The 27289-nt window shown below is 34.4% G+C and overlaps 1 protein-coding gene across 1 annotated transcript in view; it reads left to right on the plus strand.

Moving 5' to 3' along the window:
* The first annotated feature begins 10944 nt into the window (after positions 1-10944).
* The window catches only part of LOC126967314 (uncharacterized), an 82669-nt gene continuing 66324 nt past the window's right edge, over positions 10945-27289 (plus strand). The window contains exon 1 of the mRNA XM_050811777.1: positions 10945-10964. Within this exon, the coding sequence (XP_050667734.1) occupies positions 10945-10964 (20 nt within the window). The remainder of the gene's footprint in view (positions 10965-27289) is intronic.

The following is a 27289-nucleotide window of genomic DNA, read 5'->3' on the forward strand; positions in this document are numbered from 1 at the left end:
GTACTTTGTACGTACATGTTGAGCCATACTAAATATGTTGTTTATACATAATAATTTAATGGTGGTGCGTTTGCTTTACCTAAACAAATGTATAAACTGACACAAAATCGTTGATAGTAACTATTAACTACGAACTTTATAGAAGTACAATCATTAAGTAGAGGAACCTGTTGTACCTACGACAGTTTATAATTATTTTTGGTTTTTATTTGATGAACTGTACTCAAATGGTATTTGCGTATGTTGAAAGGTCAATTATTTGAGTATTCTCCACCAAAATATCAAAAATGAATATTTCATACTTACATGTGTTTTAATAACTAAAACGAAAAAAGGGATTTATGGTACCAAGGTACAACATATTGTATGTACCTAGGCCAGGACTAAGGTGTACCTAGGAATTGGGGGATATTTATGGAAAATATAATTATTCTTAACTTAAACCGTTTTATTTGTTGAAATAATATATTTAACAAATAAAAATAGGTAAAAAAACTTTTTAAGTTAAACGGTTTTATGTTAAACATACGTTGCAATGTTTAAAATAAATGTACTAAAAACCAAAAAATAATAAAAAAGATACAGTCGTGGGAATTATAAACATATGCATAGACTAGACTAAAATAAAACCGTGGGGCACGTCAATTGTCTACAATCGTTGATTAAAATGTTTGTTTTGTAATGTTACACTATAATTAGGCAGTTGTTCAACCGACAACGATGGACGTGTGATAAGTAGGGATAGAATGTGGAAACAAGCTAGCAAGCTCGATTATAAGCGAGTTTTAGGGTTTCATAGTGGTGAGCGAGTAGTAATTTTTTTTTTTTTTTTATTTATTACACTTTTTTGACAACACATTAACAAAATATAACTTAATTACTAACATACATAATTACATGATATGGTGCAAATGGCGGCCTTATCACTATATAGTGATCTCTTCCAGGCAACCATTTGTAATACAATAAAAGAGAAAGGCAGTACATTAAAAGGGTAAGAAGTGTCAAAAATATAGACACACATAATATATACTATACTAAAATATAGATAAGTTTATAAGAAAGTAAAATATGTAAAAAGTAGGAACAATAATTAATATTTCAGAATTGTTGAATTATGTTGGTGGATACATACAGATAGATTCTATCAAATAGAGGACAGATAATGTTTTTTTAGTTGATTTTTAGAGGATGCTAATGATTGTGCTTGACGGATAGTAAGCGGCAGTTGATTCCAAAGAGTGATGGCATTAATGGTGAAAGAAGAGTGATAGCTATCAGATTTATAGAAAGGAACATTTAGTATTTGTTTCGCAGCAGAGCGCAACGAAAGCTCATGCTGAGACCCTAGTAGCTCAAATATGTCTTTAAGGTAAAGAGGAGTGATTTGATGAAAAATTATGGAGTAAAGAAGGTGTAGAATGTGGGAATTGCGACGCAGACGTATAGGAAGCCAGTTATGTTTTTTTCGGTAGGAGGAGACATGATCGTATTTACGTAGGTTAAAAATGAAGCGAATACATACATTTTGTAGGCGTTCGAGTTTATCCAGCTGAGCCTCGGTAAGGTCGGGATAGCAAATGTCTGCATAATCAAGAATGGGGAGCAGGCAAGTCTGCGCAAGGCATATTTTACTAGGTACTGGGAGAAGATTACGTAACCGGCGCAGGGATCCATGTGCGGAGAAAACTTTTTTACTTAATTCATTCAGTTGCGTCTGCCAAGAAAAATTTGAATCTAAATGTAAGCCTAGATTTTTGACATTACTACTAAAAGGGATTAAAACATCATTGACACGAGGTCTAGGCAGTACATCCCAGTCAATTTTAGAGATCAGATGTTGCCTGCCTATGATAATTGCCTGCGTTTTTCCTGGATTTATCATTACACCATAATTTTCACACCACTCGCATATGGTAGCGAGATCCTTATTAAGACTATGAACTGTAGGTTGTAAATCAGATAACGTGGAGTGCCTATAAATTTGAACATCATCAGCATATAAGTGGAAAGAAGAATTTAGATTGCTAGTGATAGAGTTTATAAATATTGAAAAAAGCAAGGGAGAAAGGACACCTCCCTGTGGAACACCGGCAGAAACATGAACCCAGGTTGATTGTATATCCGCAACTTTAATACGCTGTCGTCGCCCTATCAAATAGCTATGGAACCAACTCTCGGCATCTGCTGATAAATTTAAAGAAGCTAATGATTTCACTAAGATGTCGAAATCGACAGAACCAAATGCGTTACTAAAATCAAGTAAGGTTAAGATAGTAAGCTGTTGGTTATCCATAGCGAGACGAATATCGTCCGTAACTTTGACCAAAGCGGTCGCGGTGCTGTGTCCAGGACGAAAACCTGACTGCACGGGGCTTAGAAGACAGTATTTATTAAGGAAATAACTAAGTTGTTTATAAACTAACCGTTCCAGTAATTTAGAAAGGAAAGGGAGTGTAGATATTGGGCGATAGTCGCGAAAAGTCAGAGGGTTTGAAATTTTTGGTAAAGGAATTAAGTGAGCTTCTTTCCATGTTTCTGGGAAAGTATTAGATTTAATCGAAAAATTAAGGATGTGGGTTATTATAGGAAGAAGAATGTCAATAATTGGAATAATCATGTTTCGGCCTACACAGTCACTTCCTATGGCTCTTGAGGAAATAGATAGTAAGTTATTCCTGACATCACTTTCAGTAAATGGTACGAAAGAGAAAGGTTCAGGAGCTTGTTTCATGAAATTAGAGAGAGTATTTAGTGTAGTTTGCTTTGTATTGTGATCAAGAACAGGAGACCTTGAAAAGTGCCTATTAAGAGAATCGACGTTAAGTGAAGCAGGAAGAACTGTTTGTTGCTGTTTCCCAACACCAAGTGATCTTAAAAATTTCCAAACTTTAGCGGGATCGGGATTATCGACTGATTTAAATATGTGACGTTGTTGAGCATCCCTACATATTCTGTTGCATCGGTTTCGGATACTTTTATATTTAACTCGATCGGAACTAGAATTGCTAATTTTGTACTTTGTTAATGCCCGAGTTTTTGCATTTATTAATGTCCTAATTTCATCTGTGAGCCAAGGAGCAGGGAGATGTTTCTTTGTAACAGGTCTAAGAGGCGCATGCATGTCATAAAGCTGTAAAATTAGAGAATTGAAAAAATTGATTTTGGTATCAATTGAGTCAGTATTATATACTACAGTCCAATCGATATTGCTAGCATCATAGTTGAGACGATCCATGTTAAGATTGTTGAAGTTACGTAGCCAGACTGTTTGAGGTTTTAATTTAGGTAAGCGAACTTTATATGACAAGAATACCAGATCGTGATATGAAAAAGGCACTGAGGTGAACTGACCATGCTTATGTACAAGGTTATCATATGTTTTGTCGATTAAAGACAAAGTACGAGCAGTGAAACGATTCCTCGCCAGCCAGCAGTGTGAATGTCCAACGATAATCTAGTTGAAACATCTCTTTTATTTACATGGAGTGTATAACTATTGGAATTTCCATAAGCAAGAAAATAGTAAGTAATTTCCTCACCGTCTGCGGGCCAACTGCCTATTTTAACGACGAATTAAACGATTCTTCTATCGCACATTAAGTCGATAGTTTGTAGACAATTGACGTGCCCCACGGTTTTATTTTAGTCTAGTCTATGCATATGTTTATAATTCCCACGACTGTATCTATTTTATTATTTTTTGGTTTTTAGTACATTTATCTTAAACATTGCAATGTATGTTTAACATAAAACCGTTTAACTTAAAGAGTTTTTTTACCTATTTTTATTTTCTAGTTTTTAGTTTTTATTTCGCATTCTGTTTAATTCATTTAGTGCTTCATTATTGCAAGGTTTCTTGCCCGTTAGTTTATTGCAGTCCAACTCCTCTATACGTAGTCCCTGCAAAGATCTTACTCTACTAAGAGCCACGTAGGCTTGACCTTCTTCAAACAGTTTCGCACCTAAGTATGCGACTGCGTGATCCACAGTGCTGCCCTGCATTTTATGTATTGTAGAAGCCCATGATAGTATTAAAGGCAACATTCTTCTTTCAGCCGTCCCGTAATTGTACTTAGCTGGAAACTGTATGGCTTTCGGGTGTATAAGATGTACTCCGTCTCTTGCGAAATCAATTCGGACGGAAGGTACATCTGTTGCATACATCTGAGTTCAACGAAATTGAGGCCAAACGATTTCGTTGATGTAGCCTATAGCGCCATTTACTAATCCCTTTGAAACGTCAATATTGGACCGTAGCATGACTTTTGCCCCCACAAATATTTGCAGTTCCGCTGGTAAACACCCAGTTTTGTTGATATCAGCTGGTATTATAGTAGCTATATCCACATTGTCTGCATTTCGTGTGGCGTGTACTAGCTGATGCTGCGCTTTTATTTTGTAAATGCGAGCACCATTATTTCTGTACAAATTCAACACAGCAGAGTTGTGGTCGTTAACTTGTTGATTTGTGGGGTATACCCTTAACGCTTTGACTATTGGAAACTCATCACTCGTGTCTTGAAGAAGTCTTCCCATTAAAATACTAAAATGTTGGGTTGTTAGCTCACCGACTCTCAAAGCATTCAAAATATCAATAAAAGTCTGGTCACCTTGCTGACGCATATTTTCAGTTAATTCACACAGCGTGAATAAACGCCAGAGATGTGTAGCTGGTTGGAGATGTTCTGGCTGTTTGAAAACAGGTGTTCCTGATCGTTTTATAGGAGGCAGTTGTAAAAGATCACCGAAAAGTAATACGTTTACTCCTCCAAAAAACTCATTTTCACAGTTCTTAATTTGCCTTAATCGAGCGTTCATCATGCATAACATTTGATAAGAAACCATGGAAATCTCGTCGACAATCAAAAATTCTGTCTGATGCCATTGTTGCCTCATTATTCGCAAATAGTTTCCGGACAGTGGTGACATACCTGTTATGCGACCGTCTTTCTGTACAGGCAATTTAAAAGTACTGTGTATCGTAGCTCCATTTATTAATCTAGCTGCAACTCCTGTTAGTGAGCAGACTTTAACCGCATCCTTTGCGTAGCACCTATTAATTTGGTCTCGTAATAACTTTAATAGAAAAGTCTTACCCACACCAGCTCCTCCTGTAAAGAATATTTTTAAACGTTCTTCAGCACCTGACATTTGATTTTGTATGGACTGGGTAACTAATGTAATAATTTCCTTTTGTCCTGCATTCATAGACTGCTTAGCCTGTAAGAACTGGTCTTCATTCATTGGCAAATAAGGAACTTCTTCTTCATGGTCTAGTACCATCGGCTCTGCGTGTTCCAGTATCTGAAATGCGTGTACTTGCGCGAATGCATTTTCAAGCTGCCTGTCACTGCCGTTCACGATATATTTCCAAGTAGGCGTTTGTTTGTCTTAAACTTTCTTCGTTGGCGAGAAACGCATCTCTGGCACTATTAAATACTCCTAAAAGTTCGGCCTCATTGCGATACGGCATATACTGGATTAGTAAACTGTAATAATATGACTCTGGATCAGAAGCTGCTACGAAGTTAGGTACCCGTACTACAGCTGGCGTGTTTCTAATAGTCATTTTGGTGTTGTCTGTTAAAGTTATAAGACGCCTTCTTGTTATTTGCTCGTACGGTGCATAAGCATCGGTATCGATGCTCTCTTCATTTATAACTGGCGGTTTTGTGTAGTGTGGCTCAAATAACATCGCATATTCTATGAGACACATATTGTTAAAATCATAGTTGTGATATTGTGGGTGCTCTGCTGGTCACTTTTCATATCGTTCGAAAATATTGGCACAATATCCTGCTGCTTGACCAGCTTCATTAAACTTCAACACTTTATACCTTTGTTCCGCTTTACGAGTATTGACAAAAATTGTTTTTCTCGAGCTGTCACGCATACTCAAATGCCATTGCCTCAATACGCATTCGCAGGTTGAAACTTGACGTTCTCTTAATATGCGCATGCATATTTTAAACAGCTTACGCGAGACGTCAGTTTCTTCTCTTCTAATTTGTTGAATAGCTCGAGATACTTCACTATCTAGGTTTGTAGGTTCTGATTTTGACACGTATTTAGTGATGTAATACGCAATCGACTCATTTGTACCACACGGTTGTATATCCATATTGGCTTTCCACATTTTTAGCAAAGCAGGACTGTAATTATTTACCCAACCATCTTCACTTTTTCTTTTCAGAACGCAAATGCGACCACCGTTGTAGATGAATTCGTTAGATGAAGGATCAATAACATGTGTCTCTAAGCATTCCGAGCGTGGAAAGTTGAAACGACAAACTGAATTATTTTTCGTGCAGGTACTAGTGTGTCGATGTATTTGACAATTTTTAACTAATTCATATAGTTCTGAAGTTTCTGGAGGAATGGCATTACTACAGACTGAATCAATGCGAGCTATTCCTTCAGGTGTCGCAACAGACGGGTGATCTTCGATCCAAACAACCATATGCAAATGAGGACTTCCTCTGTTCTGAAACTCGATTCGCCACCAATGATCTTTAACTTTACCGCCAAATATTTCAGTATCAGTTTTAAGAAACTGCATTAGCGCATTAACGCGTACCATAAAATGTCTACTCACAACAACTGGATACATCTCGATGAGTCTCTGAGTTTCCTGAATATCTATGTCATCTGGGTCAATGTGCTGTTTACCATCACTAATAAGGAGACCTCTTTTCATATCCTTCCAGTGAAGATCATTGCAGCTCAATGTAACAAAATAAGTGGGAGGTCCTAAACTTCTGATTTGTGCTATAAGATCACCAAGAGCACTACGCCAATAAGCAGCGGAACCTCTTAGATTTTTTAAATATAAGTGCAGGTCTTCCACTCGATTGCCGTTTTCACCTTCAACTTTTCTAGCACAAGCTTCAATGGTTAATGGTTAGTTACTCAAACATTAATAGAGCATAGAATAGGTAATCGTTGCGCTGAAATCTAACATCAGCACCTAATAAACGAAATTGATAGTAATCCAAAGGACTTATATTTACGGGCCGTTGTTCTTTCAAACCATTTTTACCATACGGGAAAAGCTGATACGATGCGAACTCTTCTGCTTTTAACTCATAAGCTTCATTCACAATATTATTATTCGTCTTTCTTCTGATTTCGTTTACATTTTCAGATACCTCTAGTTCATCTTCAACATCAGGTTGGACGCTATCAATAGGCAACATTACAGATGTTTGTATAGGTATAGTTTCAGATCTCAGATTCGAAAGCGGTTGTTGTACTTGTACATCCTGATGAGTGATGGCATCTTCCTGTTGCTGTACTTGAACACCCTGACGAGTGATAATATTTTCCCTCAAATGTACGTCTACGCGTATAAGGGTGTACGCGATATTACGGGATCCGAGGCATCTTTTACAGATGCGGCACAGTTCTTGTAAGTTGTCGCATTCTATAACACTGGCTTTGCCATTTTCTGGTGTTGGTTTTCCTCTTGGGCCACAAGAATGGGAGTCAGAAAAATAGTATTTGTCTTCACCGCGAAATACGCTAACAGATTTATTTGACGCTGTCAATATTCCTGAAGAATGGCTATCAAATAATCTATTTAAAGCTGTATGTAATGTTATGCCGATATTATTGGTATTTACAGAATCTTGGAGACTCCCGAATAAAAGAGTGTCTTCATCATATTCTATAGAAAATCGGCATTCATACATTTGTAAACTTTGCCTGACGATATGAAAGTTTCGTATCTCTAAATATCCTGTTTCATCCAGTTCAGTAGGATCAAGCTGTGTACGAATCCAGCAATATAAGGAGTCACCCGCTAACATATTAGCATTCAGAATATTGACGTCCCATTGATTAGGGCTTAGGATTGCAGCTCGGACAATGTTCGCCAACGACATAGCACTACATTGTACACCAGCATATCGCGAAGTAAAGACGTTGTAGTCACCTTGATGCCATGAAGCTCGAATAATTCTTGCAACATTATTAATTGGAATGAATGCATTTCGAATTTAATTTTCATTCCTTTCGGACGCTTCATCTTCAGACAATTCGAGCACACTAAGTCGTACTAACTCCTGGTCACTAATTTGGGCATTGTCGTCAATACGTACATCTTTGTAAAGCGGGTTATTTCTGATTAACCATCTTAAAGCACTATAGACTTTTTCACGACATATTATGAATTCCCTGGTGATGTTCAAATTTTCTAATCGTTCGGTTACTACAATAATGCCTACCTGGCTTGCAGATCTTGGTAGCATACTAGGCAGTCTTTCACTGACTTCAAAGATATCTTGGGCAAATAAAACTGCCTGTCCGCGAAAACCGTACTGCCCATAGAGGCCACTAAATTTCACGATTTTAACAAAGGGAATTATTCTACACAGCAAACGTTCTTCCGCCTGTGTCAATGTTTGAATAACGTCTGGTATAGAACCTGGATCCAGATTATTCCAGTAAGCTTTGGGTGGTGCTGTTGATTTATTACTAGTAACATGTGTTTGACAGCGGGAACATAATAACAATTATATTTTCGAAGTTAACTCCACAGGTAAGTATGTTAATGCAGCAGCGTTGTACCGAACTGTACGAACTTGATTAGGATAACAACGTTTGGTACAAATATCACAAACATGTATACAAATTGTGTTAATAGCATTCTCTAATCCCTGCAGATTATTAGCTCTGCATTGCTGGGTACGCTCTCGTTGTTTATTTAACCTCGCATCGCGATGTTCAGGCGTTTCTGAACCCAACTGCTGTCTTTGTCTTTCACGGCTTTGTATTAATTTAACTTCATATTCTTCAGGCATTTCTGACGCTACCGTCTGTGTATATCGCTCCCGTTGTTTTGTTAACCTGGCTTCATATTCTTCAGGCGTTTCTGACGCTATAATCTGTGTGTATCGCTCCCGTTGTTTTGTTAACCTGGCTTCATATTCTTCAGGCGTTTCTGACGCTATCATTTGTGAGTATCGCTCACGTTGCTTTCTTAACCTGGCCTCATATTGCTCAGGTGTTTTTGACGCTAATTGTTCCCGTCGTTTCTGTAATCGACTATTTCTATCACCTTCACTTTCTTTAGCTCGTTTTGCTTTATACTTTTCTTTCGCTTTTTGAAGCCTTCGTTTACGTTGTGTTGCAGTTTCTGTTTTATTTGTTTTTGTATTTTTTATATTTATTTTTAACCATTTTGTTCCCACGAGTAATGGACATTTAAACGGTCGACCCCCCCAGAGGTCCAATAAAGGGGCAAGGCTATGTACAAATAGATGCGCCTGAGTCTTGAGGGGAAAACGCTAACGACATATCGTTTTTATCCACCCTAATGCCATACAGTTCTCGGCGCGTTTTAACCTTTCACCTTAACTTGGGTGGTGTACCGCTAACGACGTATCATTTTTAGCCACCCTAACGCCACACAGTCCTCAACACGATACAAAATCTTCACCTGGGTGGTGGATTCAGGCTGGATTAATCAGATACCTAAATTACAGATTCAATTTCTAAATTTAAATCTTATTATTATACGCCATTTGGTGGCTGCGCCCATCTTAAATATTGAGGTTGTATAGTGCACTGTATTCTTCTTGTCAAGCCCTTTTAATTGATACCCATATTGGTGGGATTGATAAAAAATTGTTATCAGCCATTTGGTAGCGGCGGCCATCTTAGATTTCAATTTTGCATAGTAAATTTTAATCTACTTGTTGAGACCTTTCATTTGATACCCATGTTGATGGGATTGGTAAAACCTAAGTTATCCGCCATTTTGTAGAGGCCGCCATCTTGGATTTTAATTTTATATAGTACATTGTATTATACTGGTTGAGCACTTTCATTTGATACCCATATTGATGGGATCGATAAAACCTAAGTTATCCACCATTTTGTAGCGGCCGCCATCTTGTATTTCAATTTTTTATAGTATATTGTATTCTGCTCGTTGAGCCCTTTCATTTGATACCCATATTGATGGGATTAATAAAACATAAATTATCCACCATTTTGTAGCGGCGGCCATCTTGAATTTATAATGATAATGAATAAACATAATTGTATTGTCACCAAAATCCAAAGTGTATACAAAATTTCAGATTAATCGGTTTACAGGAAGAGGGTGAAATTTGAATTACTAAATTTGACCCAAGAATAATAAATAAAACAAACGGGGTGAGCTAAATAAAACCGTTTAAAAATAACTCTTCTTACTCTCTTAAATTCTTAACAAAATCAAAATGATTTTCATAGTTTGTTTTTTTCTAACGAGACAAAACTTCTATATTTTATTAGCAATTATATATAACGTCAATGTCAAATAATTAAAAAAATATATTCTCCTGGCCAAAGTACAACATCTAAATGTACCTTGGCCACTGACCAAGAACGATTGATTGACAGTGACTGAGGTACAACACTACTGCAACTTCAACAATACGGTGGATTTCAAATAATATGGGGATATCGATTACACTTTATAAATGTAAACTTTGCTAAACATAATAATATTGATACCCAGATAGACAATCTATACTACGGTATTGGCGGTGGACAAGCTATTCAACAGCCATAATCCATGACACATTATTCAATTCACTAATGAAGTAATGTCATAGGAGCTTATCCTGAATAATGTATTCAACAAATCAATTAATTAATATTATTGGAATTAGTTACTAACCGCCGCACTAAAAGTTGTTCCTTATCATAGTGCTAAGGAATACTTAGCTAAGTATACATTAATCTACTAAGGAGAGTTCTATCCCAGAGAAGTCGCTTTTGATTTCCTTTTACTGCACTTTCGAAATATTTTTCTCGACGTCATTCCGGATGAATGTGCCATGGCTCATATTTTTAGGAGCTTTATCAAGAATCCACACGTTTTTGAACTTGATGAATAACCTTTGTTCACATATTTGTATTAAAATTATAATCAATAGAGATACTTCGAAGATGCCGATTGTGAAAACTCGGTAAAACACGTTTTCCCAAAAATGAAACCTGTTTAGATTAATTTTTACGATAATCATAAAATATCAACTTATTATATAGGTTTACAAACATTGATTGTTTAATAGTTTAAGATAAAAATGTTGTTTGCTTAAATAATTCACATTAAAAAGCGGGGAAATGAACATAATATTTTCTTTTGTCTACGACCCTTTGAACCCATGTGTAGAATAAAACATAAATCAAGCAGTGCCCAATAAATCCGAAATTCGAGATATTTGTAAGACTCTACAGCTTTTATGTTTAGAATGATAAAATGAACCTTATTAACAAAATAATAAGGTGAATAAAGTTAATAATGGCATAAACTCTAAAATAATGGAATATTGAGGACGATATTTGACATACGATGGTAGATAAAAGATAAATTTAGTATTTTCTTTGATTAACGCGAGTTACACATTTAACTACTATTTAAAGGATTAAAACGCATGTAATTGTAACTTTGTTTTAAGATTAAGATTTTTGCGTAAAAATTATATTTTTATTTTTATTTTAGTTAATTCAACGTTTCAAGACCTTTCCAGAGGGCCTACCATCAACTCTTAATAAGCGATGCGAATCCGATGCAGTTCAGTTTAGGTACCTAGACTGAATCACTTAAATTCGCACCAAGAAGTGCCTTTTACTGTATAGCGTTTGGATCGCTTATAAAGAATGAACGAAATAAAATTGTGTTTTGAAACCTAAAATGATATGATTTTAGCGGGTTTTTGCGTAGAAAATACTAAAAATCAATTTTAAAATTTCGCTTTATAGCGTCAAATTATAAACCATTAAGCCCTTTTTTGTACTTATTAAATAATTGTAATATAAATAATTATAGTTTTTTGAATAACAAATTGAATGTTTGCTTAGGTGTATTCGTAAAAATAACGAGTTATGAACGCACCTCCATTGATGTTTGATTTGACCACAGAGTACATTTTTTTTAATTCGTTCTTGCGAACAGGCTCAGTCTTAAACTATTGTAGGCAGGTGCATCGTAAACTTTTGCTTTTCTTCTCTACTACTTTTGGTGAGGCAATTTCAAAATTCTGTATTAGGTTAACAGATGTTTTTCATAGGATATATATAGTCTTAAAAGATTATGTGCAGACTACTAGTACTTTTAATTTAATTATACCTTTACTGTCGTAGATGTATGATATTGTTTCCAAATTAAAATGGTTTGTTTTTAGTTGAATTTCTATAGAATTTTAAAATGTGTTTTCTGGTATACATACCTACTACGTATTTATATAACTTATGTTGGATTATTGAACTGGAACTTAATTTCAATAAACTTTAGCTGAATTAGAAAACGGACAAGTAGAACCTAGTAGGTCATAGGATGCAGGGGACGGAAATTTGACGGCTCTCTGTAAACCGAGCCCGAACTGAATTCACTAGTTCTGTGGACTTAAACTTTGACAATCACGAGTTCAGGTAGGTTCACAAATTTAAATGAGGTTCGTATGAGTTATTATAAGCATGTGTCATATAAGTTAGTACTATACAAAATTATATCAAAAGTTTTAGTAAACAGGGGGACCTCATAAGCCGCTCGTAAATTTTGACACTAATAAAGCTGTCAACAGACCAGTCAAAATTACTTAAACGGATATGTTTAGTAGGGTAACTAACGGAAACTGACACTCTGAAATATTTTATTTATTTCACAAAGGAACGATTGTACATAAGTTTATACAACTCATACTTAACACTACTTATAAACCAAATCCATCTAAAATAGTTTCCTTTATTTTTAAACATAATAAACTAGATTTGCGCTACATGGTAATATCAAACAAAATGCGAGATGTGACATAAAAATGAAATATACTTAAATATAATATATAAAAAGTGAAATGTTATATTGATACAAAAAGATTAAATCATTAAATTAACAAATCAAGAAAAAATCCATTTGGAACATTTTTTTAAAGCTCGAAAATCAAAGAATACATCTGTGTCAATTTACAGTTTACAAGCACGCTTAGTAAAATAAGTTGCACCATAAAGTGTTCTACTACGCCGTATATGAATCAAAGTTTTAGTATATGTACAAATAAATTTTTGTTTTTTTTACTATTTACTGAAACTTTTTAACCCTTTAAATAATAGAATAACGTTAGAAATTAAACTAGAAGCAAAATTAAATTCCAAGATATACATTAATAAATAATATACATGAATTAATACATCAATATTTTTACGTGTGTATTAACTTCATCTTTGATTGAGATAGTTTCTATGCGATAGAAGGATGACGCTAAGAAAACTGCAGTAACAAACTGAATATTATAGTTAGTCTTCACTAAACTGAATAAGAAATACTGAAAGAAGAGAAGAAGCGTTTCTAGACTAATCGCTATGTGGCATTATAGCTCAACATCAGTCATTGGATCGTCACAAAAACTTGTATCCATAAGTATTTTAAACACATATTATTTTCTTCTTGATTTTTCCTAACCCTTGCTATAAAATGGTGCTGCAATAAATCAATATACTTCAGCAGCTTGTAAAGTAAGCCTCATCTGCTCTGCAGATTGTCGATAAGAGTGCGTATCCATGGATATTGGAGATTGGCATTGGGTTGGCCAAAGGAGTTACTGAGTTGCCTTACCCGTTCATCCACTATTTCGTTAGCCAATGAACCACTGTGTCCCTTCTTAAGTTATTCGTTCCGGAAATAATGATACAAAAAGGCATAAAAGGCATTTTTATTTTCTCAAAATTGATTCCTTTAGAATTCTTTTTGATGTCATTTCTAATACTTGTAGATTAGCGCTGAGGTGGAGGTATTAATCTTCAGTAACCCATCTTGGAACCGACGTGTAAATTCTCAATTCATTTACATCCGAGTGGAGTGCAGTTATCCAGCGGTGCAGGTCCCAGGACGAAGTTTTCTAGGGGGTTCGCGTAGTGCGCATGCATCCTGTAATAGCTGTGCAAGCCAGACGTTGGAACCCCTGCAACTTGGTTCGTATGGTTCAAGCTCTATTCTGGGGCACCTGAGCTTGATATTAAACAGCTTTGGTAATAAGTATAATATTTCCTAAGCTTCGTTTATTGGCATATAGTATTAACCTTATCTAAGACGTGTTAGTAGTAGAACTATGTTGCACGAACCATTCTTAAAAAATCTTAATAGCGGATCCCTTGAGGCTGCATAATAATATAATCTAAAATGGGCCCGGTATTAGAATTGGGACATTGTCTGCATACCGTGTAGTCGCATCTTATTAAATTTTGCGATAAGCTCATCGTTGCCGGCACCAATATACTTATTAAACTATTGTTTGAAAGTAAGTGTGTGCAGGATGAACAGCGAGGGGTATAACAGTACGATTTTTGTCAGACCATCATCAGTGCCGTAGTATTATTATTATAGGCGTATTACGTTAACAATGAACCTTATCATTCATCCTCAGTGAAAACTGAATAAATGAACAGAAATTATAGTTAAAACAACTATTTCATTTATATAATCTCTGTAAATACTACATTGAACCGTTTATTAATTTGCTTCAACACTATTTTCTCGGCCTCCGTGGTATTGAGTTTATCATAATACAATTTATAAATAAGCAACAACTAAATTGGTTATCTTGTCACGTAATGCCCACTCTGCTTACTGAAATAGAATAACATAAATGCCTTATTGGATGTTCAATTACCACTTTTACGTCAAGCAAACGTTTTGACTTTCTATGTTTATGAGTGAGGTTTATGATAGTTGAGAAATAAATGTTGATCATGTCGTTTTCTCATTATTTATTTTACGACGTTATTTATTTTTAAACTATCGGTGCTTTTCTTATACGCCCCTAAGCCATTACTAAAAATACACAACGTCGGTTTAGTTGGTATTGTTGATTTCCCAAGAAAAAAAATCTATTGCTTTTGGACAAGATATATTCGAATTATTTCCTTTAATAATTCGCTTCTCTTTATCACTCCACTCCATTTGGTGAATCTGGTTCAATGATGATTTGTGGACTGTAATTTGCGGGTGAGGTGAAGGCGTGACCATATAGGATTGATGAAAGGAGCAAGTGCACTAAAATGACGCAAATGCATTCAGTGAGTTTCATGAAGTATTATGTATATTTTACAATATTTGCTTCCCAAAAGTGAAAGTAAAAATAAATAACAAAAATAAAAATACTAGTATATAAAAATAAAAATAGATATAAGACATATTCTAATATACTAAAAAAATGTATAGTGAATTCAAATAAAATTGAAAACATTAAGTATATAAAAAAACATGATAATAAATGTAGAGCCACATGGCAGTGATTAAAAATAAAATACGAGACACAAATTGCAAAGGAAACATAGAGAAAATTATTGTTAACAACACGACAATAACAAAACCCGTTGATATTGCTACTGCCTTTAACAAGCACTACATTTATTTAGCACATAAAAAAACACAAAAAGTATTAAAAAATCATCTAATATTAGTGCCCATGTAAACTCAATGTTCCTAAAACCCATGATAGAAAATGAAGTTAGAGGAGAAATAATGTCTTTAACTAACTCCAATGCAGTAGGTTATGATGAAATCAACACCAAAATTATTAAAGAGTGTGCTTATTAATTAACTGCCATTTTAACACATTTAATAAGTAATCATTTGAGACGGGTACGCCCTGAAATATTCAATAGTCAAGCCATTATTTAAAAAAAGTAAAAATTTAATATTAATAATTATCGTCCAATAACTTTGATACCCATATTGTCTAAGATGTATGAAAAGTACATGTACAGAAGATCAACCGATTATTGCGAAAAATTTCATATAATTAGCAACGAACAGTTTGGCTTTCAAAAAAGAAGTCAACTTCATTAGCGGTATTCACTCTTGTAAAGGCTATAGTTACAAGTATCAATAATAGCAATCTATGTACTGGACTATTTTTTGATATCTCGAAAGCCTTCGACTTCCTCTCTTCGAAAGTCTCCCACGATCTGATACTAGATAAGCTTGAATTAATCGGTATCAGGGGTCCTACACTTCAGTGGATAGCATTATATCTTAGCAACAGTCAACAATGTGTTGTTATTGATAAAATAGATGACGATGGAGATATGGCCCCATTCTTGTCCGAATACAAGCACAATAAATGTGGCGTTCCACAAGGAAGTGTGCCGGGCCCTATCCTATTCCTACTATAAATAAATGATATTATTAACATAACCAAACATCAATGTGTGTTATTTGCTGATGATATCACAATCGTTGTAGCGTCTGAAAAAAATAATAACTGTATCAATAATCATAAGATTGAAATAAATAACACTATAAACAAATTAATACAATGGCTTGACATAAATAATTTGAAAATAAATCTAAATAAATCCGTATATATCAATTTCAATAAATGTTATAATCCTAAATACAATATACAACTAAAAATAACAACAATTAAAGAAGTAGCATACAAAGTTTCTAGGAGTAATAATAGATGAGAATTTCAATTGGAAAGAGCAAGTGGATAATATATCCAAGAGAATAAATAAGTTCGTATATGCGCTTAAGCAAGTCAAAAACGTAAGAAGCTTAAAAACTGCTTTAAATATTTGCATGCTAGGAATAGTGCTTGCAAAACATAAGCTCATTATATTAAAACACCATTGTATACTATTTTTTTTTCAAACAAATATATTATTATTATTATTATTACTAACCTGGAATATGACAGGGGTTGCTTTGCTCGTGTGCAGATGAAGCTTCAACCGTCTCTTGTCAGGGGATCTTGGATATCCTTCACAATACACTATACCTATATTATTAGTCGAATCATCATCATCATACTAATCATACTATAAGAGATTATATGAGATTATATAGTATGAGAATACTATCACTTTTATTTTATCCAGCCAGTCGAGGATCCACGCGGGCGAGGAGGTGCGGTCAGCGGTGGTATGTCGTGCGATTGCAATTGTCGCTAGAGCACTTGCGTATACAGTGGCAACCGAAACACGGGTATAGTGTAATTAGTAACGCCACCTTCAGTCGTGTGCGAATCACATCGGTCAGATGCGATAAGTCGACACATAAAACAGCACAGCGCTTGCGAGAAAGGGAATTGAATATGAATATTAGTTAATTTGCGCGAACACCATTTTTATACCTAGGTAACACTGAAAATGTTTAGAAAATGAAAAACGGCTTAATGCAGAAAGTTTCCAATACTTTTATTGTTTTACGAAGTAATCTTCGTTCCTCTATACAAATCGTCGCATTCGATGGAATCACTGAGAAAAGCAGTGGGCCCATTCTTCCTTAGATCTCTTCTTGGGTCTCTTCTATGGCATTTTGGTACGTTTTCACTGCATCTTCAGGACTAGTAAAGCGAATACCACGAATTTTATCTTTAGTTCTTGGGAATAAATAAGAGTCTCAGGGCGCCAGGTCAGGACTTTATGGCGGATGACTCATTATCTCGACACCTGCCATAGTCAAATATTCAACAGTCCGTTTTGCGGAGTGCGCTGAACCATTGTCGTGGTGAAGGAGGATCCTGCTTCGAGGGTGCTGCTGTCGAATTTTTTCCAAGACAACAGGCAAACAGCGATTGACATACCAGTCTGCAGTAACTGTCCTTCCATCCTTTAGCACAACTGTCGCGAAAGACTTTTCCGACCACATAGTAAGGCAGTTCAGGTATGGGGAATCCATTTGGTACAAAGCTTCCTGACGCCTAAATGTTTGTGTAATATTTTTTGAACTTGACTAATACCAATGCCTAGGCTTGCTCGTATCTGCTGATAGGTCACTCTCTTATCTTCCTCTATCATGCGTCGCACAGCACTCATATTATCTATAGTAGTCGCTGTTAAAGGACGTCCCTCACGCGGATCATCATTGAGATTGCTACGTCCAAGCTAAAACTTTTTAAACTAATTGTAAATAGTGGCACGAGATGGGGCTTCATTAAGAAATGCTAATCGCAGCCTATCAGAGCTTTGTTGTTGAGTCAGCCCACAACGAAAGTCATAATAAATCAGTGACCGAAAATTTTCTCGCGTTAGCTTCATTTTCACGTGTAACCATAGTTTTAGATTTGCCACCGATTCACAAAAACATATGACAAATGAATGTAATGTACTACATTAGGTTACCAAAGAGTTCTAAAATTGAAATTCAAAACAAGTTTTCAATAGCAATATTTCTAACTGGCCAGTTCTAAGCATTTTCGGTGTTACCCACGTATCACAAGGATATTTTACACAGATTGGCGCGATAATGCGAAAACAATCAATAATCATAAAGAACTACAGATTCCAAATTCAAACTTGAAATATTTTTGTTTTTGTTTTAACAGTCAATGGCCAGACGAAGTTTATAATTGCAAAGTAGATAAAGTTATTGTAGGTAAATACTTGACGGCGAATATTCATGAACGTCATTTACAATGGGAACACATGACTTAGCAATTCGTTAACATCAGCTGACACATTCTACAATTTACTCTCACACACCACCCTTTTCAGAATAATTAAGTGGATAATTTTTGGTTTAAATAAAAAAAGTCAAGTGGTCATTTACATGCAATGTTGTTGTGTTTGTTGAAATCATAACCTATAACGCCTGAGAACGTCTCCTGGATGCAGCTAATTATATTTTATAATGTTTAATTTCAATATTTTTATAAATCTCTTCTGTCAATGTAGATAATTCCATTGACAAGAGCCTGGTTTGCATTGTGTGTGGCCAACAATAGATGATAAATTATTGTGGAACTCATCAATGCCCTGTTACAAGTAGAACGTGCTTTATCTCGATACGGAACTAGTTTATTGTTATTTAAACACTAGCAGCAGTCTGCGATGTCATACACGTGGATTCTATAAAGTAGCAAAGGTGCTATACCAGCGTATAGCGTTATATATAGATATATATGTATAAATAATTCAAATAATACTACCACGTCAAAGTATTCAATTATTTAATTCACATTTGGCATTGTGGTCAGTCGATATTGCGTTTTCCTCGGACATATACAGACAAACGATTTTCATTCCAATTTATTTATTTATTCGGAAGCCCAACTAACGCACACTCATAAACTACTTACACAAATTGGAAAAGTATATCTAAGTGTACATATAACTTACAGGGTTACAAATCATTCATTAACTGTTACCTTTCTTAATGTATTAATATCTGGATGACCGAGACTTGCTCGGATTTTTAAGAATACTAACTAAAACTAATACGACATCTGGATTCAAACCTGAGTCGTTTTCTTTCAAGATCACCTAATGAACCCAATGAGCTATTATAGTCTTGTATTGGCGAAATTTACTATGATAAAACTACATTTTTTTTAAATTGTAAAACCCAGCTAGATCTATTTCTCGCCCCCGAATCTACCTGTATACTAAATTTCATTAAAATCGTTGGATCCGATTCCGAGATTCAGCTTATATAGTATTATATACAATAATAGCTCTTTTCAAGATATAAGATATAACAAGAGTTACGAGTAAATTAAAATCCAATCGGGTAAAAAACAAAAATTTATCAATAATAATACACGATTGTATTTGATATCATGAATGAAATGAAATAAACCTTAACTCTACATGCTATTAAGAAGTAAAAGCCGACTGAATAAAGTGAACTTTAACGCCAGGTGAAAATGTTGTCGACAAGTGAATGATAGCATGCGGTTTCTTAATTTAGAACAACATGCAAATCAACGGACCGCACACTGACATAGAAACACTAAATCGAATCGAACAGACACCACACAATTAGTGAGCGCCATCTAGAATACCAATTTTGCAGGGTTGCTACGTTATGGTTATTGAGCAAAGAATTTATTTTCTTACTTATCTTTTTTAAATTATCTTTTGTATTTCTAGCTCAACTGTTTTATTAGAGAGCTTTTATTTTAGTAATAGGGAATGGAACCAGTAGATAGCCCGTCTCATTATAAGAAGCGTCATTTACAATGAATAGAACACAATTAACATAGTATTTTCATGATTAAAGCGAGTGTTACACATTTAAATAAAATACATTTTAAAGGATTAAAACGCGTGTAATTGTTACTGTGTTTTTACATTAGTTTTTGCGTAAAAGATAAATTTTAATTAGTATTTTAACTAACCTGACGTTAGTTTGTTATCACTACTATTTGAGCCTTTTTTTACAATCAGTTTACAATAATGTGATCTGCATTAAATCAAAAAGATTAAATATAGTAACTTTAATTAGCAGCAACTATAAAAACTTATTTAAACACACATTGAAAATTAAACGACAAGTTATTCAACCAAAAATAGTAAAAGTAATGGAGAAATACAATTACCGTCACGTTTTGATTTGTTTAATCTCGTCATAATAACTGAACAAAAGCTCACATATCTGCATTGTTGTCTATAAATCTCACTTTATGGCTAGTTAAACGGTTGCTGTACGATGTATATCTGTCTGTATTACCGCCTTACAGTAATTAGGGTCTCATTCTACAAGCAACCACTGCCAATGTCAGCGGTTTATATAAACGAATACTATTGGAATGCTAAATACTTTAGCTATATTTTAGCTGGTACGAGGTACGAAATGCTATTTGAAATTTTTGTAATAACTGTATCACAATTTAATAGTGGCAAAATGTTTTATATATATTTGGAATTCGTATTAGTAATTAATATTGGCGAAGAAAATAATATTAATACGTCATATTGTAAATGTTCATAGAAGTATTTTTTTTAATATAAAGCATATACATAATGCTTGAGATATAATTCCGTTTATTATTAGAAATATGAAAGTGTATTGGATGTTTGTTACTCAGCCCACGAAAACTATTGAATAGGTGTTAGTGAAATTTGAAAAACATGTGGGTTTTAGCTGGATTAAAGATATATTTCACTAATGTAATATCAATACGGACATAGTCACGAGTAACAGCTAATATTATATAATGCATAGAAGTTCAAGAATTCTCTGGAGAAAACATGTCGTCTGTTAATTTATTCAAGTTTTATTTTTGTAATACGATACCAAGCCTCACAATAGGTACACGTTATTAGAGCCCGCGAGCTTACAGAGAGCTTAAATATCATTTATAATAATCACTGCATACGTTCAGATATATGAATAAAAAAAATAAAACAATGTGTGCAATTCACACGTGGTAGAAGTGAAACATTCAAAAATTTTGGCTTAAAGATAATGAGATGAATGTAAAATTTCAGGAAGAGGTTAATTGTAGGTTTTAGTAAGGCGTCAAAAACTCAATCGAAAGAGTCACTGTATCTGATGCAAAATTTACATTAAACCTCTAAACAGCATATGTAGTCCTGGTACACTTTGCGAGGGTGACACATGATTTCAACCGCTATGAAAGACATTATCATTACTATCACCGCTACCATATTATGTTCTCCTGGTATCTCTGTAGTAATATGTCGTGCGCATGATGTCAGAATATATTAAGGTATACTTGCGTCATACATAAGACTATCTCTTCTTTAACTATGATCGCCTGGTATCAAAACACTTAATAATGCGTCCTATCTCATTTTCTCTCATATAAATTTTTTTGAATTTATGTGTCCTGTTTCTTTTTACTGTCTCGGTTTTTTATTTTATCGACTTTCAAATCACAGCGATGAGAAAGAAGTTTTCACTTCAATACTTGTTAATTGAATGAGGTTTCTTTTACACTACCTTTGTAAACCTATTACTTTGAAAGTGTCTTTTTATTAACGTGATTTTGCCGTTCACTATTACTTCTGTACAAATAAGCCAGCAGAAAAGTTGTATGGAAATCGATTACTAACCTACATTAGCAGGCAAAAATAAAAAATAAAAATCCATTAGCAACGGTTTTTTTGTATCTATTTTATATTTTGAGCTAAAACGTCAAACAAATTATAAGCAAATTATGTGAAAGCGTTTAAAAGAAGCTGTCTTAATCAGATTTCAATTGGTTTCCTGCGTTCAATTTGTAACATTACCTTGCTAAAATTCTAAAATAATTCATTCATATAAAAAACTACCTACACAGTGTGCTAATGTGGTTTTTAGTTCTTATAAGAAAACATTTTATTAAATTTGACTAATTTCTGCTGCTCATATTTTATCTTCAGATACAGTGAAATAATCCTCACATGAAACTGAGCCGAAATAAAAGGGGTCACCTAATCATCTCCATTAACCCCTGCAACACCGAAGGAAATACAGGAACGTTGTCGGCCTTTCACGAGTAGATAAGCAATGCACCTTTGTGAACTGCGAAAAATTGAGTTCTTTTTATAGTTTATTTGTATGATGAAGAAAGAGTCTTGAAACCGTACTGTGAAGGAACACCACTCATCCATTAGTGACGACTATCATTAAGATTGTGCTGTGTGGTGCGCTACTAGAATTTGGCAAAAGTTCTGTTATGATGAATTTTCAAGAATCCTTGGCGTCAAGTGAATGTCTTGCTCAATTCTTAACTGAAAAATAACACCAATTATATCTCTATTACAATTTTTATCATCACAAAATTATATAATACTAGTGGACCCGACAGACGTTGTCCTGAAAATCGGTCCAGCCGCTTAGGAGGTAGTTCAATTGTGAATCTAAACCATTCTGAAATCCACCTGAAGACACACAGAAAGTTTCATTAAAATTGGTCCAGCCGTTTAGGAGGATTTCAGTTACAACAGATGCACAATAGAATTGTATATATTAAGATTCATAACACAGATTCGGTACGGTTAAAACTATACTATTATTTCTATTAATTATATTATTTTCAACTCTAATATAATATTATTATATATTTCTCAATTCACAACTAAGTAAAATAAGTAATAAAAATGCAGCTTAAGAAAGCCGTATAAAAATTGTAAGAGTGTAAATTTTCTTCAAGTAAACCGATTAAACTCTAAATGAAGTCGAAAGCTCTCACAATTTATAGGTTCTCTAATGAATCCAGCGTTTACTAATTAAGTGATTATGCTTTCGAGTTGGAAAAGCGGGTTTGTATTGATTATGTTTTTTATTGGTTTACCTGACAGTTAATGTTCACCGCGGCCCACTCTCTCTTGCCAACACAAGAAGAAACACATGGACATTTAAGAGAGGTAAAAAGGTATAAAAGGCATTTATTTTCTCAAAATTGATTCCTTTAGAATTCTTTTTGATGTCATTTCTTATACTACTAGATACTACCGCTTCGGAAACAAATGGCGCTCTGAGAGAGAAGAAGCGGCGCAAGAAACTCTCCCAGCATTCTTTTTTTTGCGCTCTTTTCAATAAAAATATACAATATTGTACAGTCGCTATAAAATAATCACAATCTGACTAGATTGTGATTATTTTATTATGGGACTCCAGGCTGTCCGATCATTTAGATATTCAGCAGTGGAGTAATAGGATTTACGACGGAGCCATTTTTTTATAAAACATTTAAATTTATTTATAGATAATGCCTGAACAGTGGCTGGGACTTTATTGTAGAAGTGTATACATTTACCCTTAAAGCTATTATGTATCTTATGAAGCCTACTAGAATTAGTTACAAGCAATCCCTTATTTCTAGTGTTATAATAATGAAAATCACTATTAAGAGCAAAAAGGTGACGATTTTTGTGAACATATATTAAATTTTCATAAATGTACTGACAATGAACAGTCATAATATTTATTTCTTTAAATTTTTCATTGAGAGACTGTCTATAACCAAGCTGATATAAAGCACGAACAGCTCTCTTTTGCAGAGCAAACACTATATCAATGTCAGCAGCATGACCCCATACCGTACGTCATGATGCTGTGAAAATAACTAAAGTACACTAATCTAGCGGTCGCAACATTCGTGTACTCTCTAATCTTTCTAACTGCATATGCCGCAGAGCTGAGTCTATCTGCTAGATGGGTAATATGTGGACCCCACTGAAGCTTTTTATCTAACGTGATACCCAAGAAGACCGTAGTGTCCACAAGTTCCAATCTCTGGTCATTTATAAGTACGTTGGTTTGTACCTCCGCTCTGTCTGCACTTTGTTTTTTTTTACTGTTTAAGTGCAGATTATTCGTCTCAAACCAACGCACTATCTTTGAGAGTGCATTGCTTACCTGGTCATCAATATCCGCACGTCGCTTCACTTTAAAAATAAGTGAAGTATTATCAGCAATCAATACAATCTCATGGCTATCATCTACCACAAACGGTAGATCGTTAATATATATAAGAAACAAGAAAGGACTGAGAATAGAACCCTGTGGAACACCTATTTCCACAGGTTCTGAAGTCTTTCGCTTAAATTTGATTTTAACAGATTTAGGGCTCTATTTTTTACTCCATAATGTTTTGGTTTTAGGAGTAAAGTTTCATGGTGGACGCAGTCAAATGCTTTTGACAAATCACAAAAAATGCCCAATGCATCCTGTGACTCTTCCCAGGCGTCAAAGATGTGCTCAATGAGTCTAGTACCCGCATTAATTGTTGATAAGCCCCTAGTGAAACCAAACTGATTTTTGTTCATTAATTTACAAAAATGCATTTGTAGCTGTTGAAGCAAAAGTTTTTCAAAAATTTTACTAAAAACAGGCAGCACTGAAATAGGTCAGAAATTAGCAGGGTCAAAGGAACTACCCGGTTTAAACAAAGGTATAACTTTGCTGTATTTCATGAGGTCAGGGAACACACCCTCATCTATGTATTCATTAAATATTATTGCTAATTCAGGTGCTATAATGTCAAGTATGTATTTAACAATATTAGTCGAATGGCCCAATAGGCCTTTTGTATTTTTTAGGTTAATTAATTTGAAGATTTTTATTATATCGCTACCTGTAACATACTTAAATTTCAAGTCAGTAGAAGATACTGGTACGTGTAATTTAAGCATATCATATGCTGCTTTTGGCGAAGAGTTAAGGTATTTGGTCGTGACAATCGGGATTTCGGGGAAGTATTTATCAAATTCATTTGCAATTTCTATTTCCGAATTTATAACGCGATTATTAATATTTAAACAGATAGAGGTGTTACGGCAATTCGAACTACCAGTTTCATTGTTAATTACACTCCAAGTCGCTTTTACTTTATTATTAGTGTTTTTAATTTTATCTGCAATGAAACGTGTTTTCGCTTCACAAACTATTTTAAAGAGCTTGGAGTATTTTTTTACATATATTCTAAATTCTTCACTATGATTGTAATGTTTCTCATAATAAAGGTCATATAAGCTTTTGTGGATACCCATTGTTGCCCAATCATTAAAACTATGTTTGTTGTTTACTGTCACCGTTACTGGAGTAAAAATCCTGTCAAATTCCTCACAGAAGGAATTGAAGACTAAGTTGTAGTGAAAATTAGCAGTTTCGCCACAGTGTAAAAATGGTATCGTATTTACCAAATTATTTCTAAACCTCTCAAGACGGCTACCCGTAACTGGTATAATCGTCACCTTTTTTGGTCTGACATTGTCCAATCTTGTATTTACTTTTATAAGTTGCCCACTATAGTCGGACTGAAGATTATTAATTATGAGTTTACTAGTAATAGTAACATCTGTAAAAATATTATCTAAACAGGTTGCTGTTGTAGAAGTGATTCTAGTAGGTTCCCAAAATACATTGAACAAATTAAAACTTTGAAATAAATTTTTAAGGCTAGTACAATTGTCCGAAGGTTCAAGCAAGTTTATATTAAAATCTCCACACACTATAATTGACTTGCAAGTTTTGCTAAATTTTGATAGTACCTCCTCCATTCTATGTTGGAATTGTTCATATGATGCAATGGGGGGGCGGTATACACTTACAATAATAAATTGCTCTAGTTCTATACAAGCTATCTCAATTAGTTGTTCTATAGAGAGATTAACAATATCTCTTCTATTTTTACATTTTAATCTATTATTAATAATAATTAGGGAACCTCCATGTATTGCCCTACTTCTACAAAATGAACTGACTACTTTATGTTCTCTAAAACTAAACTGGAGTTGATGACTCTTACGCCAATGTTCTGTAATACATAATATATCTATATTACAGCAGCTCAAAAACAGTTCAATTTCTAATTCCTTACTTGAGATACCTTGTGTATTCTGGTGAACAATATTTATGAGCTTTATATTATGATTATCTATAACAGTAACATTTATATTTGGTGAATGTTGCCTATTTTGTATGATATTGCAAGAGTTGTCCTCCCTTGTCAAATAATTTAATTTAAATTAATTGAAGAAAAATCTTCATTGTTAGAAGTTCATTGCACAATTCGATCCATATTTATTCAAACAAAACAAATCTTATAACTATGTTTACAATATATGATAACATTACATTAAAACTATCATTACGGGGAGGCGTACCAAGAATACTGGCAGCATTTCTACGTTGGATAGCTAGGCTGATCTGTTGACCGAAATAGCTGCAAGCGGGTTGCCAGTAGCCCTATTGAGGCGAGAAGATAGTACTTTGTACATTCTCCGCGCCTCTGGGCTCCACGGGCAAAGTGTCTCGACACCAAACGGCACAAAGATGTAAGACTCACTCAAACTGACATATTTGCGACGTTTGATGTATGTTTGTTTGCACAATTTGCTTTATATTCAATTGTAAATGCGCCCTGTCGACAATATATCGCTAGAGCCATCATTATTTGAACATGCCCGCCATAAAGTAGAAAATACTGAAACATACAAATACACTCAACTAGCCATTCACCCAAACCTCTTGCCTAGTAAACTGTTTGACACCTCTGAAGCCGTGGGAAGACTAAAAAGAAAGCAACTCTCATTAGAATAACGGCCACACTAAACATTACTTAACTAAACATTTGTCACTACCGATTGCAGTTATTTATATAAAAAAAATATATTCTACTGGAGTCAAAGTAATCAACAATCAACAACCCGCACTCTGATATAGAAACCGCAAATCGAATCGACTGTAAACACCACACAATAGGCATGATGTCAGATTATGGATATCTCATCTAGTATGTCGGTGCACGTCTGTATGTTTCGAAAAAAACTTTATTTTAGCAATATATTAATCTATCATGCAAGTTAATGTATTTCCAAGAATTTACTTTTGCGATCTATAATTGAGACATGATGTATTTTTTTTTTAATTAATATGTCCTATTTGCTATTGCCGTACTTTATCACTTTATTACACATGCATACTTAAATATAAGATAGCTCATCGAATCATTCACTCAAATACAACATTCATAACAAAACACAATCGCAACCGAATCTCAGTACTTAAGGCGAGGTTTTCCCAACACTTTAGGCAAAAAGTGCTCGAACGTTT

The sequence above is a fragment of the Leptidea sinapis genome, chromosome 12 (assembly GCF_905404315.1).
Source record: "Leptidea sinapis chromosome 12, ilLepSina1.1, whole genome shotgun sequence".
In the NCBI taxonomy this organism is placed as follows: domain Eukaryota; kingdom Metazoa; phylum Arthropoda; class Insecta; order Lepidoptera; family Pieridae; genus Leptidea; species Leptidea sinapis.